This window comes from Bufo gargarizans, chromosome 1 (genome assembly GCF_014858855.1).
Source record: "Bufo gargarizans isolate SCDJY-AF-19 chromosome 1, ASM1485885v1, whole genome shotgun sequence".
NCBI classification, from domain to species: domain Eukaryota; kingdom Metazoa; phylum Chordata; class Amphibia; order Anura; family Bufonidae; genus Bufo; species Bufo gargarizans.
In genome coordinates, this window is record NC_058080.1 from 221,721,167 (window position 1) to 221,740,298 (window position 19,132).

The window sequence follows — 19,132 nt, forward strand, 5'->3', positions numbered from 1 at the left end:
ATGCTGACAGGGCCAGCCGGAGGAGGAGATCGCGGCTGGCCCTGTCAATCAACAGGAGGAGGGGCGTTTTTTTGCGGCTGCTAGACAGGTAATTAGCATATTATAAAAGTAAGTTTTTTTACATATCTACAGAGCGAAAATGATTAATAACATAATGTATAGCTATATCGCAGGATAGGGATTATAAGTGCCCAAAAAAAAAAATGAGTTTAGTGGGGTGACAGAAGCCCTTTAAGTTCTTCAACTATTAAGTGAGACCTGCAATTACCATGCTTATTGTGCCACCCCGTGTGCTTAGAACCATCAAGCGCTTGTGCCACTGTTGTAAAAGATAATAAAGTTATATGTTCATTGGTTACATTCCCTGCTCATTTTTTTAAAGGAAGCACCTTTTACAGATTTATTTAGTTTGGTGCATTATTTCTCTAGCTCTAGAGCACCTTGAACACTTGCTTGTGGTAGAGCAGAAGGAAAGACTCATCAGCACTGGTATCTCAACAACTCTAGTAGCTCCATTCTATAATTGCAAAAAATTGATTACAGTTTCACTAATATTTCATATCAGATCATAAAAATTAAGGGGGTCATTTAGTAACAGTTTTCTGGTGTATATCTGTCACAGATTGCAGAGCAGAGGTTATTTGCGCTGCAATCTGCGACTTTTTCCCCACTCACGCCAGGTCTGAAAATGTGGACAGGAATGGTTTGGCTGCCAGGTCCGTCTCATTCCTTATTTTCTAAATCTGTTTAAGGGTCTATTCACACGTCCGCAAGTGTTTTGCTGTTCGCAAATTGCGGATCCGCAAAACACGGACACCAGCCATGTGCGTTCCGCATTTTGCGGACCGCACATGGACGGCACTATGATAGAAATGCCTATTCTTGTCCGTGGCTGCGGACAAGAATAGGACTTGCTCTATCTTTTTTGCGGGGCCGCAGAACGGAACTACGTGTGCTGTCCGCATCTTTTGCAGCCCCTTTGAAATTAATGGGTCCGCACCCGTTTCACAAACCCATTCATGCAGACGTGTGAATGGACCCTTAGGTGTAGAAAATGTTCTAAATCTACATCAACAAGGGAGCTGGCGTAGATTTAGACCAGCGATGGAGGCCGGCACCTCTACATAACTTAGGTGCATCAAGCGCCAGCACAGCGCTTATTAAGACCGGCGTCTAAAATGACGGTCTTAATAAATGACCCCCTATATGTCTAATTATGCTCCAAAAATCTCTGTATGTTGACCTAACCAAATGTGTGTGATTTTAATTGCAAAAAGAATAGAACCATTGCTGAAAACTGCAAAAGGGAGTATGCCTTTATTATTGTTGCCCACATGTGTATATACATAAAGAGGAAGTAAATCATATTAAGACATCATTAACTTCTGGAAGAACTTGTAAGATTTATCAAATATTATATTTTGCAATGAGCTGTCTTCCCACTTGTCGACTTATCCACTCAAAGTAGTGAGCGACCTTTGTGTATACTCCAGGGTAACCAGGCAAACCACAGTTCTCTCCCCAGCTTACGATTCCCCATACATATGCCACATTCTCAGCATCACGGCATATCAGAGGTCCTCCTGAGTCGCCTTTGCAGGAATCTATTGATCCATCATACGTTCCTAAAACAGTAAAACAATAACAACCGTAAATTATTAGGCTTGATTTTCTTTGGTTGACATGGTCATTTCAATGTTGTGTTTTTTTATGTGGATTCAAGATTTTATAAACCCTAAATCAGTGAAAAGTTGCCCAGATTATCTTTACAGCATAAGGAATGATTCGTTATATGAGTGTTGGAAGTGTGAGACATTAGATCATCGCAACTTTAGATAATTTGTGGTTTATTGGGTCACTAAAAGTGAGCTGAAAGGGGTTTTCCAAGACTTCAATACTGGCACACGGAGGTCCTACGCTCGGGACCAACGCCGATCAGGTGTCTGAGAAGGCATCGTTGGTCCTCTCCATGCTTACCAAGATCAGTGCAGTACATTGTATAGTGGCCATTCACTTCAATAGGGCTGAGCTCTGCCTGGGCCACGTGACTGATGAATGTGACTTCATTTGGCCTAGACAAAGGTAGAGAAGGACGTGTCGCTAACAGCAAGTGCTGCTATCTTCTCAAACAGCAGATCAGCGGTGGTCCCAGGTGTCACACCCCCACGATCAGTATTAAAGTCTCGGAAAAATGTTTAATTTGTATTGGATGAAAATCAGGATTATAAAGAATGAATCACAATTCTAAAAACTGAGCAGTACACCTACTGCACAACAAGAGCAATGTGTAGAAAGGTTGGGGTAAAGGTTAGGAAAGGCCACCACAAAACCATCATTTTATTGATTATTTTCCTATTGTATTTAGTTAGTTATTCCACCTTTTACTGTGGCAGCCACTCAGAACTATACATCTGTAGTAGATCTGGATATTTTCCTATGTGGGCTATAATGTGGGTAAAATGTGTGTCTAGTTTTAAGGCTACTTTCACACTGGCGTTTTTACTGGATCCGGCAGGGTTTATCAAAAAAAATTCCGTTACTGATAATGCAACCATCTGCATTCGGTCTGAACGGATCCAATTGTATTATCTTTAACATAGCCAAGACGGATCCATCATGAACTCCGTTGAAAGTCAGTGGGGGACGGATCCGTTTTCTATTGTGTCAGATTGTGTCAGATTGTGTCAGATCGGAAAGCAAACTACAACATGCTGCGGTTTGCTCTCCGGTATGGGAACGCAGCTAAACGGAACGGAATGCATTTTGGAGCATTCCGTTCTCTTCTGTTCACTTTTGTCCCCATTGACAATGAATGGGGACAAAACTGAACCTTTTTTTACCGGTATTGAGCCCCTATGATGGATCTCAATACTAGTGTGAAAGTAGCCTTAAGCCTCTTTCACACGACCGTATGGCTTTTTCAGTGTTCCGGTTTACGTTGTGTTTCTGTATTTCTGTTCCGTTTTTCCGTATGGCATATACAGTATACAGTAATTACATAGAAAAATTTGGGCTGGGCATAAAATTTTCAATAGACGGTTCCGCAAAAACGGAACGGATACGGATGCATTTCCGTATGTGTTCTGTTTTCTTTGCGGACTCATTGACTTGAACGGAGCCACGGAACGTGATTTGCGGGCAATAATAGGACATGTTCTATCTTTGAACGGAACAGAAAAACGGAAATTAAAAACCGTTGTGTGAAAGTAGCCTTATTTGTTAATACGTTCACCATTAAAATGTAAACATTAAAGAGGTATTCTGGTTTAGAACAAGTGATCCCTTATCTGTGCACAACTCTTGGCTGTTTCCAACAGTCCCATTGACTTTGAATGTTGCACATACTGAACCATTGCTTCATTCAAACAGTAAACATTGGCCCTCGTGGTCAAACCCCCACAAATCTAATAGTAATCCCCATCAAGTGGATAGCGGATAACTTATTTTAACTGGAATACCCCTTTAATGTAAACTTTTACTCACAACCTGGTGTTGGCATTCTCACTATTCACTGTAGTGATGATGTGCAACACTTTTAACACTAAAATGTGTTCGTTTTCTCAATGATTTACAAATTTGGAAATTGATGACAAAGGTTAGTGGGGTTTTTAGAGGAGACATTTGGCCAGATTTATTAAGTAGAATAAGAGGAAACGGCAAATTTTGATGCAAGTCCTACATTTTCACATGTGTTGACCTTATTTCCTGACATCCAACAGGTACAAATGTGCCAAATTTATTAAGGGATATGTGCCTTATAACCCCTTATTGACCAAACCTGTTTGTGCCTTAAAGGGAACCTGTCACCAGTTTTATGGTTTCCTAACTAAGGGCAACATAAATAAGTGACTGATTCTCTTAGCAAAATGCTGGGTCACTTTCTTTAATTGCCTCAGTCAATCTGCCAACATGTTGTATTGAAAAGCTCCAGCTGATAATGATGAGTCCTGAATATTCATGAGCTCCTGACTCTCCCCGCCCACCTGCTGCTGATTGACAGTTTTTTCCATATGAATCAGCAGCAGGTGGGCAGGGGGGTGGCTATAGCTCTGAATTAAATATACGCTGGACTCAATGACATCACGCTGGACTCAAATCAGCTCATTAGCATGCAGAATCTTTGTGTGTATATTATGAGGTAACCATCTGTCACACCAGTAAGTGAATACATCTAAGGTACATTTTAGTAGTTAATGATTGTATATAATTAGTTAGATTATAATCAAATATCCACATGACAGGTTCCCTTTAATGGCTGTGGACACCTTTGCAATGACATTTATTGTATTGTTCATTTGCTTGGTAAGTGTGTGTAATTCCTTCACCTAGCTGCGGTGCTGCTGAATCTGACAAGTCGACCAGAGCACTGCTCCTGTTTCTGGTGTCTCTCTCTACTTTCCACTCTCTTCTTTCAGATGTTAGATATAGCAGTAGGGAGGGGGAGGAGGTTATACACAGCAGATCAGTGGGTGAAAATAATTATTTGTACACATATCTTCACAGAGACACAGAGGGCAATACTACTGTGAAGGGGCACAGAGTGCATTACTACTGTGAAGGGGACACAGAGGGCATTACTACTCTGAAGGGGTACAGAGAGGGCATAACTACTGTGAAGCAGGACAAACAGCATTGCCACTGTGAAAAGGGCACAGATAAGGCATAACTACTGTGAAGGGGGCACAATGAAGGAATAAGTACTTTAAAGGGGCACAATGTGGGCATAACTTCTGTGAAGGTTGTACAATAAGGGCATAAATACTGTGAGGGGGCATAGTGTGGGCTTAACTATCGTGACGTGTACAATATGGGCATAACTGCCGTGAGGGGGCACAATGTGGATATTATTAGGGGGCACATATCTGGACATAAGTACTGTGAAGGTTGTACAATGAGGGCAATGCTACTGTTAGGTGGCACAATTTTTTAAAGTATTGGGTGGGGGGGGTGCCAGACAAAGGACCCGCCCCGGGTGCTAAACACCTTAGGCATGCCACTGCTATGCACGCTCACACGGTCCTGGCCACCAGAGAGGCAGTGTTTTTCCTATAGTGTGCAAGCACAGCCACCACTGCTGGACTGCAGCAGTGGCTGTAACCCCTGGAAACGAGCAGCTTTTTTCTTATAGGTTTCACTGATTGAAACCTTGTTTTATATGTAAGAAATTGTATTTTATTTTTAGTGCTGCTTAGAAGTATATACACTTCACTGTGAAATTTATATACTTTTTTTTGCAGTATGTATCCAGACAAAAAAAGATATCTTGTCACTGTTTATTTAAATATACCATTCACATTCCACACTAAAAACCTGTTAAGTGCGTTGTCCAGGCCCTTAAAAAATTGTGATGACTGGGCATGATGTGTAAGTAAACTCACCTTCTCTGCTAGTATTAGTTCCTGTGGCATTTCTATGTCCCTGCCAGGCCAGAAGTGTGATGTGCCGACTCTCTGGAGGTCCTCACTGATGGCCAATCTCTGGCCTCAGCGGTCACGAATCAGCATGTCACATTTCCAGCTTGGTGGGAACTGAAAGAGAAGGGGATAGAGACATGCTGCAAGAACAGTGATAAGTAGAACCGGTGAGTGTTTTTTTTTTTTCACTTACACACAATGCCCGGCTATTCCCAATTTTTTGTCAAAGCACAGACATTTCCTTCAGGGGCATCTGTCAGCAGATTTGTACCTATGAAACTGGCTGACCTGTTACATGTTCACTTGGCAGCTGAAGGCATCTGTGTTGGTCTCATGTTCATATGTGACTGCATTGCTGGGAAAAATTATGTTTTAATATATGCAAATGAGCCTCTAGGAGCAATTGGGGTGTTGCCGTTACACCTAGAGGCTCAGCCCTCTCTGCAACTGCTGCACTTTCTGCACTTTTTACTGACAGGGCCAGACAGTGTCAACATCATCACACTTGGTCCTGTCAATCAGTGCAGAGGGCTCGATAGTTACAGAGACAGCAGAGCCTCTAGGTATAACAGCAACGCCCAGTTGCTCCTAGAGGCTCATTTGCATATATTAAAACATCATTGTTCTCAGCACTGAACATGGGACCAACACAGATGTCTTCAGCTGCCAAGTGCACATGTAGCAGGTCTGCCAGTTTCATAGGTACAAATCTGCTGACAGATGCTGTCACGGCTGAGGAGGGGAAAATCCTCAGCCGTGTGATGCCAGATGATGTTAACCCCTGCTCGGCCAGGACGACAGAATTAGGGAGCAGGTCACATCCTAATCGCATCCCTAATCTGACCCTAACTCCTAGCTGCATGGGCCGACCTTTAAGGTAGGAGGACCCATGCTCAGGAACCTCGGATCCCTAACTCACCCTCCGACCGGTCCCTGGACTAGGAGTCAGGGTAAGACGGCCTGTTCCTTCTGGACACGGAGGAACAGGGGTCTCACTGGCCAAGCTGCAGGGAAAAGGGGAACACTAACAGTCTTACGGATATGGCAGGTGAACTGAAGAGTTCCACCTACCTGCCACAGCCTTGCTGACTGGATCCCTGTGCTGGCAAACACATATCCACACACAGGAATCCAGATCCATAAGCTGCACCAAACAAAAGGAAAATCCCAACTGAACATCACATAGACATCACACATAAACATGACATAAACTTTATGTGACATAAATCTTTATGACCACAAGGGTGGCCCCCACTGGCAGATTGAAAACACAGGAGGCTGCTCCAGCTAAGCATGGCTGAAGCAACCTTCAGACATGTGCTAAACACTGAGGCCTTATAGGCCAAGAAGCCACACCCAACAGTCAGACACACCCAGTGACTCACACACACACTGGGAAGGGAGTTAACCCTTCCAGCACCAGGGAAGGGAAACACAAACTTAAAGAGAAAGTGTCCAACTCGAGAACACACAGTGGCTGTTGCCGCAGGCAACGACATGGGTGGCAACCATGTCCTGGGAGTCAGCCGGGACACTGCCACCACATGTACACATACAACCAAACGTTGCCACGGGCAACCACAGTGAAGGGAAGATGTCAGTGCACACCACACATAAAACAGAGTGCACACAAGACATACAAAAGTGCATACATACACGCACACAACTCCAAGGGAACCGCACACATACCTGTTGTCCGCGGCAACCGCACTTGAGGCAAACAGCATTATGCCTCCAGCTGCGGTTGACACTACAACCCAAACCGCGGGCAACTGTATGCGGCTCCCAAGGAGTCACGGCCATAAACATGGTCGTGACAGATGCCCTTTAAATTAGTTTTTCATTTATTACAGATAAATTTGTATTTTTTTTTTTTTACTTTTTTTATCCTACTTTTTAATTACATATTTTAGAAATAAGTAAATCCTATTAAGGGATTACGGTTTTACATGTTTGCCAATACGTTATGCCCTATGTCACCATGACAATGGCTGTTGTTTAGGCAGCACAGTTCAGACTTATTGTACAGACAGCCAAGGGTTCATCCTTCGTCCCCAGAGAGATTGTACAGGGATTCCCTAGTGCCTGAGTGCATCATTGGTAAAATCTGGTGGCCTAAATAAAGAGGGGAGGCCCCCTTTGATCATGTTGCAATCATGTAATCTAAGGTTTAAATTGAAGGAATGAATGTTCCTATGATCACAGCTACAGAAGCTCGGCTGTTATTAGACATCAGAACCAACTCTTGGACAGCATGGAGCACCCCCAGCACTTAATCTACAGCTCCATAAAAACATGGCGCTCGAGGATAAGTAAATGGGGGACAATACCTGTGATGAAACTAGTGAGCCTACACAATGCATCTGAGCCTAGGTTTACATGGGTCGATGAATTAACCAATCAGATAGACTTTGTCATAATTAGTTATAAAGGACAATTTTTAATCTAATGACAGCAGCATGTCATGTGATACGCCATCCTATAGTGAGTTTTTTTTTTTTTTTTAAACAGCAGGCACTTTGAGTCTCAGCTATGCATTCACTTAAAGGGGTTATGCGGTAAATTATATTGATGACCTATCCTCTGGATAACTGCTGGGAGTCAGCTGCACTCACCACAGCTCCAGTGAGTGTGGTGGCTCCCCATATCAGCTGATCTGTTGGGGTCCCGGGACTCGGACCCCCACCAATGGGATAATGATGACCTATACTGAGCATATTTACCAGGATAACCTTTTTAAACTGCAGTCCTTCTAAAAAGGACATCATTTAAGGAACAGAGTCCTGTCACTCTGTGTTCTTCCATTATAAAGCTAGCCTGGGACATGGTTATAGACAACAGGGAGGGGTTTTAGTATTGAAGATAAGGACAGGTGGTAGCATAGGTAATCTGACCTGAATGGTAAGAGGTAGGAGCTACTGGGCATGTTGATACAGGAGATAACTCTTTGGTCTTAAAGGGGTTGTATGGCAGGATAAAAAAATGTTATATAAGGGCCAATCCATGGCCACTGCCATTTTGATGCTCCCAATTCCTGGTCCTGGCTGGACACACATGAGATGCCAGGAGATGCCCGCTCATCCAATTACTGGCTGCAGTGTTGACCTATAGTCAGTGACTGGGAAAGCAGGCATCTCCAGGCATTTTCTGCATGTCAAGTTGGGACCAGGAAGCAGAGGACAGCAGAGACTTAGGCTACTTTCACAGTAGCGTTAATATAGATTCGTCATAGGGTCTCAATACCATACAAAAATGCTTTCGTTTTGTCCCCATTCATTGTCAATGGGGACAAAACGTAACTGAACCGAACGGAATGCTCCAAAAAGCTATCCGTTCCGTTCTCAGACCGGAGAGCAAACCGCAGCATACTGCGGTTTGCTTTCCGTCCTGGGATGCAGAGCAAGACGGATCCGTCATGACCCACAATGCAAGTCAATAGGGGACGGATCCGTTTTCTATTGTGTCAGATTGTGTCAAAGAAAACGGATCCGTCCCCTATTGACTTTCAATGGAGATCATGACGGATCCGTCATGGCTATGTTAAAGATAATACAACCGGATCCGTTCATAACAGATGCAGATGGTTGTATTATCAGTAACGGAAGCGTTTTTGCTGAATCCAGTTTTTTACCTATTCTGCCTATGTCATCCTGATGGACAATGCTTGGGTCTGAACATTCTCTTTTCTTCAAAGAGTACAGCAATGGCAGATTTTAGTCTTACCTGCACACTCCATTTTATCAAAGAAGCGTCCTTTGTAAACAGTTGAACAATTGTTCATCAATGAAATATGGCCCCACTTTAGATGAAACACTTTGCTCAACCCTAGGGAGACGAAATAAATACGGTACATGTTACATTCCTTGTTGAATGCATTTTATGAAAACCGGTCAGCAAAATTGCATTTCAAGGATCATATACAACAAGGTCCCTCATTGATTTAAAGGTTATGTACACCTTCGGAGGAAATTTTTTTTTATTGCATTTTACTCATTTTTGGCTAAAAATCTTTTTTTTCAGTTGGCCTTTATTAAAAATATTAAGCTGTTCTGTCACAAAGGGTTAACTGTTTTTCTAATTGTGTGACTGGCACTTTCACATTCACTTTGTGCCTGTAATAACTCTTATCTTTAAACTACTAAGAGGTCATAAACACTTATTTAAGCCACATTCTTATCAGTGAGATAAGAACTGAGCTATAATGAGTGTTTAGGAGATCATAGATCAGAGATAAGGAGTCGTCTGCTCCTGGTCTGACGGAATAGACAGAAAATCCAAAGGGTGCTACTAAAGCATGTCAGCTTTGTACAGAAAAAAAGGACATTATATTTTTAATACAGACCAATTGGAAAAAAAAAATTTTAGCCTGAAAATGAGTACAATGTGATAATTTAAAAAAATTGCCCCGCAAAGTTGTACATGGCCTTTAATTTAAAGGGAGTCTTTCACCTATACTGACCATTATAGAACACTAACACCATTGTCAGCATTATAGTCCCCATATTGGAATGCTACTTACTGTTTAGCTTATTTTCTTCAAAAAACACTTTTATTCAATATTCAAATTAGGTCTGAAGGCGCCCAGGGGCGGCATTCAAGCAGCCGGTGCCCAGGCCCCTCGTCACTATTCATATAAAACCCCTCCCCTTTCATCCCTCTGGCCCGCCCTAGGTTCTTGAGAAATCCAGCGGCAGCGCCGTTCACAATCTTCGCCACGCCTGCGCACTTCATTCCCCATTATGGGCAGAGGCACAAGAGCGTTTAATGCGCATGTGCCGGAATGGGAAATGAAGTGCGCAGGCGCGGCGAATTTTGTGAACGCCGCTGGCGCTGGATTTCTCAAGAACCTAGGGTGGGCCAGAGGGGTGAAAGGGGAGAGGTTTCATATGAATAGCGATGAGGGGCCTGGGCACCGGCCGCGTGAACGCCGCCCCTGGGCACCTTCAGACCTAATTTGCATATTGAATAAAAGTGTTTTTTGAAGAAAATAAGTGACGGACAGCTAAACAGTAAGTAGCATTTCAATATGGGGACTATAATGCTGATAATGGAGTTAGTGTTCTATAATGGTCAGTATAGGTGAAACACTCCCTTTAATTCTGAGAGAATACCATATTTTCCCTTTGATATAGCCATTTGATAGCTTGATTTTTTTGTGTAAACAGTTGTATTTTTTTATTGCATTGTTTTCAGGAACATGCAGTGTAACATTGAAACAACTAAGTTTTTTATGGTATAAATGACATGGTAACTATTCTGCAGTCAATTATATATTGGCAATACCAAATTTATATAGACTTTTTTGTTTTACTACATTTGCACATTAAAAAGCTGTGTGATGGCTTGTTTCGTTTTAGTTTTTTTGAAAGGGGCAAGCTGTAGTTTTTACTGGTACCATATTGAGGTACATACAGCATTTGGATTTTTTTTTTTACATTCACCATACAATACAATTTTCATGTGGGTTAGTTGCGATTAAAGAGATACTTCAATTTTTTTTGTTTTACTACTTTTGCACAATAGAAACAGCGGGAGTGCTGGGTGTCAGACCCCTGCCGATCTGATATTGATGACCTGTCCTGAGGATAGGTCATCAATATTAAAAGCAGACATCCTCTTTAAAGAAGAACTCCCGCAAAAATGTTTATTCTCTGACCTGCTAGAAAGGTATATGATGTAATCTGTAGTGAATGTAATCTTCTCATCAGTGACTGTATTTGTGAGCTATCCCCTCCCTTCCTTCAAATTTTTAGCTGTGTCATGTGACCAACTCTCTGATCTCCAACTAACACAGGACAGGGAGTCAGTTACTTCTCTATTCATTCCCATGAGACTGACATTGAGGCTCCCATAGGAATACATAGAGAAATTGACTTCCTGTCCACACATAGGATGCTGTGTTATTTGGAAAGTCTCAGTGCTGGTCACATGACAAAGCTGAGATGCAGAAGGGAGGGGATAACTCAGAAATACAGTCACTGGTAAGAAGATTACCTTCACTACAGATTACATCATGTGCCTTTCTAACAGTTAGAGAATACAATTTTTTGTGAGAGTTCTTTTTTAATGCAGTGGAAAAGTATTGTGCATTCTTAGGGCTCATTCACACGACCGTATGTCTTTTTCAGTGTTTTGCAGGCCGTTTTTCCCGGATCCGTTTTTTTGTTTTTATTTCTGTAGTGTTTCCTGTTCCGTTCCGTTTTTCCATATGGCATATACAGTATACAGTAATTACATAGAAAAAATTGGGCTGGGCATAAAATTTTCAATAGATGGTTCCGCAAAAAACGAAATGGATACGGAAGACATACGGAGTACATTCCATATGTGTTCCCTTTTTTTGCGGACCTATTGACTTGAATGGACCCACGGAACGTGATTTGCGGGCATTAATAGGACATGTTCTATCTTTCAACGGAATGGAAATACGGAATGCATACGGAAAGTATATTCCGTTTTTTTTGCGGAACCATTGAAATGAATGAGCCTGTATACGGAACGCAAAAAAAAACATTCGTGTGAACGAGCCCTTAGCCTAATGTGAGCAGTATGACAACTTCACCATTAACATGCAGTAATGCAAAATTACAAAAATAATACAAACAAGAAACTCATTTGACCATTAATTGTATGTATTTACCTTCTGAACGTCCCCATCCAGAGACTGTACAAATGTCCCCTTCCTTGAACTGATAAGGTGACCAAGGTACACAAGCAGCTAGAAGATTATTGTCAACTTGCATGCATGCTGGTTCATTGTATATATTTACCACTTCAAGCAGAGCAATATCATTTTCATATGTGTTAGGGTTATAGAGTTCATGGACTTTTACACTTTTCACTGGGAAGGAATCAATGTCTTTGTCATAAGCCAGGCGATCCAGGAGCTCAACAATAATACGGTATTTATGGGCCTGGTCTGACCTGTAAATATGAAATATCAGCTTAAAAGGAGAATTCCTGCCAAACAACTATATATCTATAAAAAAAACACATTTAAAGAGCATTTTCACCTAAAATAAAAAAAAATACTGTAAATATGTGGATATATAGGTCACTGAATTATTCTCTTGAGTGCAATCTTAAAAAAAAAAATTTGTTGCTATTTTACGTTAATGGGTTATCTCACAAATGACAATTTATCAAATATCCACAGAATACGTGATGTGTCTAATCTATTGTATTACATTATACCTAGTGGCTACAGTTAACCACAAATGTATTATTTAACTCCTTAACCCCTTCTGTAGAAGCTATTTTGAACAAATGCCAGAGCCCCATTTATTCAATCTGACATACTGTATATCACTTTATGTGGTAATAACTTTGGAATGCTTTTATGTACACACAGGATTGTGAGATATTTTTATTTTCTTGACAAAATGATACTTTATGTGTGGTATAAAGTTTGGTCGGTATATATTAATAAAAGATATCGAAAAGTTCTGAAATGTTTAAAGAAAATTAGCAATTTAAAAAATTTGAGTTTCTCTGCTTTTAAGAACGATAGCCATACCTCCCAAAATAGTAAAAAATTTAACATTAAACGTATGTCCACTTTCCATGGGCATCCATTGTCATACCAATTTTTTTTTATTTTCTTATAAGTTTAGCAACAATTTCTCAAGTTTTCAAGAAAATTTCCCAAACCCAATTTTATGGACCAATTTCAGTTTACTTATGTGGCTTTGAGGGGGCCATATCACAAAAACCCTCGATAAATTACCTAATTTTAAAATATGCACCTCTCAAAAGACATTTAGGAACTTTAATACTTTAGGTGTTTCACAGGAATTAATACAAAATGAAGGTGAAATTTAAACATTGCATTTTAGATTTTGATTTTAATCCATTTTTAACACAGCAGGTGTTGAAAGAGACATACGACTAGACATTTATTATGCTGATTCTGCATTTATATTTTAGAAATGTAACTCCATTATTGGTCTCAGAAATGAAGGTGCACCTATTTGGGGACTCCATTTGGGGACTTTCAGGCACCATTTCAGGTTTTAAGAGGTCTTGAGGTCAGAAAACATAAGAAACACCTCCAAAATACCACATTTTGTAAACTACACTGCAGAAGAAACTCACCTAGGAGTGTAGTGACCATTTTGAACCCAACAATTTTTTTTATAGAATTTATTAAAATTAAAAACTACATTTCTACGTTTCTAATAATATGTAGTTTTAGCTAAAAGGTTTTAATTTTCAGAAAGCAGGCAGGGTCTAATTGGCTACAGTGGCTGGCAGACCCAGAGACCATAGCAGCCATCGGCACCCCATGGTTACATAGCGAAATGCCAATGGCTAGACAGAGAGAGCCTCCTACTTTTGCCAACCATTAAGATGCCATGGTTGCTATTGACAGCGACACCTGCCGGAATTGCCCTAACTGCACTGACTTTTTTATTTAATGTTATTTTGCAGTTTATGTCACACCCTGGATACTTTATTTATACATTTTTTTTAACAGATTATTATTTTTTGTTGTGTTTCATTTTTGTGTTTTACTTTTGTACAATTTATCGCCTCTAATAAACAGCTTCTGTCTTCTCCTTAAAGTACCTAGCTGTCTCTGAATGCTGGGGACCCAACTTGCTCCTGCCAGATTGCAGGAGCTGGAGCTTTAAACCCTCCCCGTACACGTACAGTGCTCCAGATTAATTATCCAGACAATTATAAAATGAACAGGAACAGAATGTTGGATATATAATTGTAGGTGTTTTTTGGAAAACCCTGTACCTGACACAGTGAGCAGCTGTCAATACAAAGCAGCCACCTATATAAATTCCTCCGCAGTTAACTTTGCTGCCATCTTTTATGGCCACTTGCCATGGAAACTGATTCTAAAATGAAAAAGAAAATCAGTGATGATTGACTCATTGAAGAAGTATTACACATGCCAGGTAAAGGTTCTAAGTAACTGTTTTATGGAACTAAAATCAAGTTAGTAACAAACTGATCAAAAGCTTATTTTCACTTTACATACACTCATTGAAAAAAATAATAATAACGCACTCAGATGAGAAATGTCAATGTCATGGCAGGACTTCCAACTGGATAATGCTCACCCATACACAGCAAGGGTTTTTCACAGGGGTGGGATTCAAATTTTTAATAACAGGCTTCATACTCAACAGAACATTTATACACACACACAATAATTACCTTTAAAATTAAGAGAAGTCCAGGGGACTCACTATTAACAGCAGCAGAAATCCTTAGTTTTAGTGCTTCACTGCAGGTAATACAAGGGGGACAAAATGGAGATCAGCCTGCAGAAAGTGTCACAGGACACAAGACAGTCAATGGCTGATCTCTATGTGTCTGCCTCCTGTGTATTACCTGCACTGGAACACGAAAAATAAAGCACCATTACTTTCTGGTCCCGTGTACAGTTTTCCTCAATAAATGTATCCTTTTGCTCTAATATTATCATCATTACATTAACACATACTGTATACAGTTTGATTCCATACCAACAGCTCTATTTTCCCATCACATTATTCACTGGTCATTTCCACGCTTATGACCACCGTGTAATCCAGCAGTGGTGGTCGTGCTTGCACATTATAGGAAAAAGTGCAGGACTATGCACACTCTCATGGTCCCAGCCACCAGAGAGGCCGTGCATCTTACTATAATGTGCAAGCATAGGGCTGTATTACACCAAAATACCTATCCAATCAGACCAATAGTTGGTGTGTGTATAACAAAAGATCTGTGTGCGTAATCAGCCATCTGACTAATGATTGGTCAGATAATCTGCTGGCCTTAGTCTCTGTCATGTCAGTGATTCTGACTTTTTTGACAGTAAGAATCACACAATCTGCAGCACTTTCACTTTCATAGTAAGTGCCAGAACCCATTTAAGTCAGTAGGGTCAGTCACTCACCCTCTGGATGCTATGGACAAAGAAGCCATGACACTTGCGTGAATCTAACCTACACTAATACATTTTCCCTCTACTTTCAGTGTTTGTTGCACACTGATTGTACTTTTCTTCTCTAGGTCACCCATTCCCCAGCACAGGTAAGTTCCATGCCTGATGTGCTAATTAGTATGAAGAAACTGACATTTGCACCAATGTCAAAGGGTTGTGAATCATAGCCGCCCTGTCTCTAACCAATAAGTGGTGAGAATATCAGGCGGGTCCAGCTGTATGTTCTTCTGAGAATGTCACCATCTCACTAGATCACTGTGGATTGAATGACAGGCAGTCATCTCAGAGCAGCAGGAGATCCAGGTTCCACCAAGGTGAGGCAGAAGCTGCAGTAGTAATCATACTTACCTTATCCCCGTCGCTAGGTTCTGGCTCCACTGCTGCCCCACCGGTTCTGCAGATCCAAGCACTCCCTGCGTCAACATATGACTGCTGAAGCCAGTGACTGAGCACAGCGGTGAAATGCCAGTGAGGTGCCGCATGGGTGTCACATTACCACTGTGACTAGTCATTGTTTGCAGAGGTCACATGATCTGCATTGAAACAGATGTTGATGTGCTGCTTTCCGGGACTTGCAGAGTCAGTAGAGCAGTGATTGAGCCGGAACCCCAAGTCCGGTCACGCTGGGTTGTCTGAAGAACAAGTCGCCAGGGGTGAACAAACCCTTTAAAGATCAATCACACTGTAAATGTTTGAGTGCTATGCAGTGTAATATAAGGCAGTTCTACCTTTTCTGCTTTTTGTCCTCCAACAATTCTCTTCACTCTCGTGTGCTCTTGTTTAGCAACTCCACAGGAGAGGCTTGGAATGCTTTCCTTTATAAGTCTTCTCTCTATTTGAATACAAAGAAAACATGTGATAAGGAATCAAATGAAGAAAACTGGAACATCCATTGCATTCTTGAAATCTCTGGATGATATGCTATGGAGTTGTTTTATGTCCACATAACATTTAGTTAGTGCTCAGGCATGCAGTACACTAATCTTAAAGGGAATGTATCACGGAGAAACATTTTCTGGTAGTTTAAACCAGATAGCGACACATATCCTTTCTTTCTAATCTGTTTTCATTTTCTCATTGCAAATTTTCTTATTCTAAGTTTTGATCATGTTTATGGGGGCGGCCATCTTGCCTGAGCTGTTCTTAACAGCATTTAGAGATTTGCGTTACAGCAGCCCCATGGGCCATAGACACAGAGGATATCAGGGGACCTCATTGACTTCTATAGGAGAGTTTTATGGGCATGGTCTGTTACCTGTGCAGAGGTCATTTTACAAGAAGAAGTAGATAAGCTTTGACAATCCAATGTATAAAGATGTGATGGCACACTTACATATGGTATAAACTTGGAATGATGAGTATCTTGGTTATGATAAAATGGTATTTATTAGTGATAAAAAAGGGATATAAACCAAGTATGATTATATAAGGTCTGCTGTATAGTCACAATTAGATGGTATACTATGTGCGAGCTGAGTACATATGAAGATCAATTCAAGCTGAATATACAAAGAACTAGGTACAAGTACCTATACCAATACCTAATTGGTGAGCCACTGAATAACTACATTGCAAGCTTTGACAATCGCCTATTGTAAATAGTGGATCCTGTGTTCTCTGTACCTATAGGTGATATCAGTCATTCTAATCCAATCTGTGATGATAAGCAGATAAATACAATGAATTGATCTGTACAGACCAAGAACTGGTGCCTATTAGGCTTAGTGGCCAGTGTGAAAACCTCTGGATTTTATGTATTTTTTTCAATATAGATATTGACATGGAAATATTTAACCTAAAACATTATTTAAACAATAGGCCATTTTCTGATTACACATTCCCTTTAAGCTGGCCATATGCTCGTTCGGCTGACAGCTATATCTTCCGAACCTCCCACCATCTGATCAGTGCTGCCAGTGTCTGATTGTGGAGGGACACATCCCCGATTGGTAGAACCCAGCTGGACCTTTAATGCAGACTACAGCAGGGGTCAGCAACCTCTGGCACTCCAGCTGTTGTGAAACTACAACTCCCCACATGCATACTTGCTCTGCTCTTCTAAGAACTCACATACAAATGAATGGAGAATGCTGGGAATTGTAGTCTCACAACAGCTGGAGTGTCGAAGGTTGCTGATCCCTGGACTACAGGATAGGCCATCAATATAAAATTCCCAGATAACCTATTAAATGCAACTGGAATTAAAAATACCCCTCAGTTTTACAGCAAAGCATGTTGTGCTGTATGATATCTTCAATTTACCAAGTCTTGTCCATATACCTAAGGCTACTTTCACACTCACGTTTTGGCTTTCCGTTTGTGAGATCCGTTCAGGGCTCTCACAAGCGGTCCAAAACGGATTAGTTTTGCCCTAATGCATTCTGAATGGAAAAGGATCCGCTCAGAATGCATCAGTTTGCCTCCGTTCCTTCTCCATTCCGCTCTGGAGGCGGACACCGAAACCCTGCTTGTAGCGTTTTGCCGTCTGCCTGACGAAACTGAGCCAAACGTATCCGTCCTGACACACAATGTAAGTCAATGGGGACGGATCAGTTTTCTCTGACACAATCTGGCACAATATAAAATGGATCCGTCCCCCATTGACTTTCAATGGTGTTCAAGATGGATCCATCTTGGCTATGTTATAGATAATACAAACGGATCCGTTCATAACGGATGCAGACGGCTGTATTATCTGAACGGATCAGTCTGTGCAGATCCATGACGGATCTGCCCAAAACGCCAGTGTAAAAGTAGCCTTATTAGTTAGGAGCTCCCTATATTACTCAAAGAGCAGCTCCAATGTTACATGGTCGCCCACTCATTTGAATAGTTACCATGTTAAATGAGGTTTCTTCAGATGTGTGTCCACTCAGAGTGCCCATGTCCCCATTTCAAGGCGTTAAGAGCTGATCACCAGCGGATTCTCATTTTGAAAAGGGGTTGTCCAGATGGAACAAACCCTTTAAAAGTATCCATTATCAACTAGATTTAAATTGAACAATTTCCCGCTGATCAGACTGACAGTCAAACATTTACTCAATAATGATACAACGTTATAATATTACATGCAACGATATTTTGCCACAAGAGGAATGATTGATGATGATGATCACCCTTCCAAATATGTTTTTAACATTGTTCAAAAAGGTTTCAGACTGATGAAAAATGTTTCAGAACCGCTGGATCATCACCATTGACAGAAGGTCATTATACACATACAGTAGTTTTGAATTGATATTAAGATGGTGGTGAATTGCAATGTTTACTTACCTGCATTAATGTCATACTTTAATGCATTGCTTCCCTCTGTATAATACAAAAAGATTGGTTAGCTTATTAGAAGATCATTAGAAAATGGTGGTTTACTATTGGTCCTTAAAGATGTTATCCAAGATCTATAATGCCCCCCATATGCCCGGACCCCTCACAGAGGTTATACTTTACATGGCTCCCCGACACCCACTTCACTTCTGATGCCGCTACTGCATCTCCCCGTCGCGCGGATGAAAACATCCTGCAATGGGGGAGCAGCCAATGGCATGTTTTCATCCGCGTGACGGGGAGATGCAGTGGTGCCAGTGCCAGCATCGGGAGCAACGCGGATGCTAGGGACCAAGGCAAGTATAACCTCAATGAGGGACTTGGGCATATGAGGGGGCATTATAGATCTTGGATAACCCCTTTAAACTTTGTTACTGTGTAGACTATGCTTATTATATTATAGAAGAATAATCTTCTCCAAAGTTTTCACATTGTTACGTTATAGCAA

The 19,132-nt window shown here is 41.2% G+C and overlaps 1 protein-coding gene across 2 annotated transcripts in view; it reads right to left on the reverse strand.

Moving 5' to 3' along the window:
* Positions 1–1,298: 1,298 nt before the first annotated feature.
* Positions 1,299–19,132, reverse strand: part of CFI (complement factor I) — a 54,131-nt gene continuing 36,297 nt past the window's right edge. For both annotated transcript variants that reach the window (XM_044301864.1, XM_044301856.1), the window contains 6 exons: positions 18,634–18,669; positions 16,089–16,192; positions 14,160–14,263; positions 12,055–12,338; positions 9,138–9,239; positions 1,299–1,625 (listed from right to left, as the gene is read on the reverse strand). In XM_044301864.1, the coding sequence (XP_044157799.1) occupies positions 1,408–1,625; positions 9,138–9,239; positions 12,055–12,338; positions 14,160–14,263; positions 16,089–16,192; positions 18,634–18,669 (848 nt within the window). In that variant the 3' untranslated portion in view covers positions 1,299–1,407. The remainder of the gene's footprint in view (positions 1,626–9,137; positions 9,240–12,054; positions 12,339–14,159; positions 14,264–16,088; positions 16,193–18,633; positions 18,670–19,132) is intronic.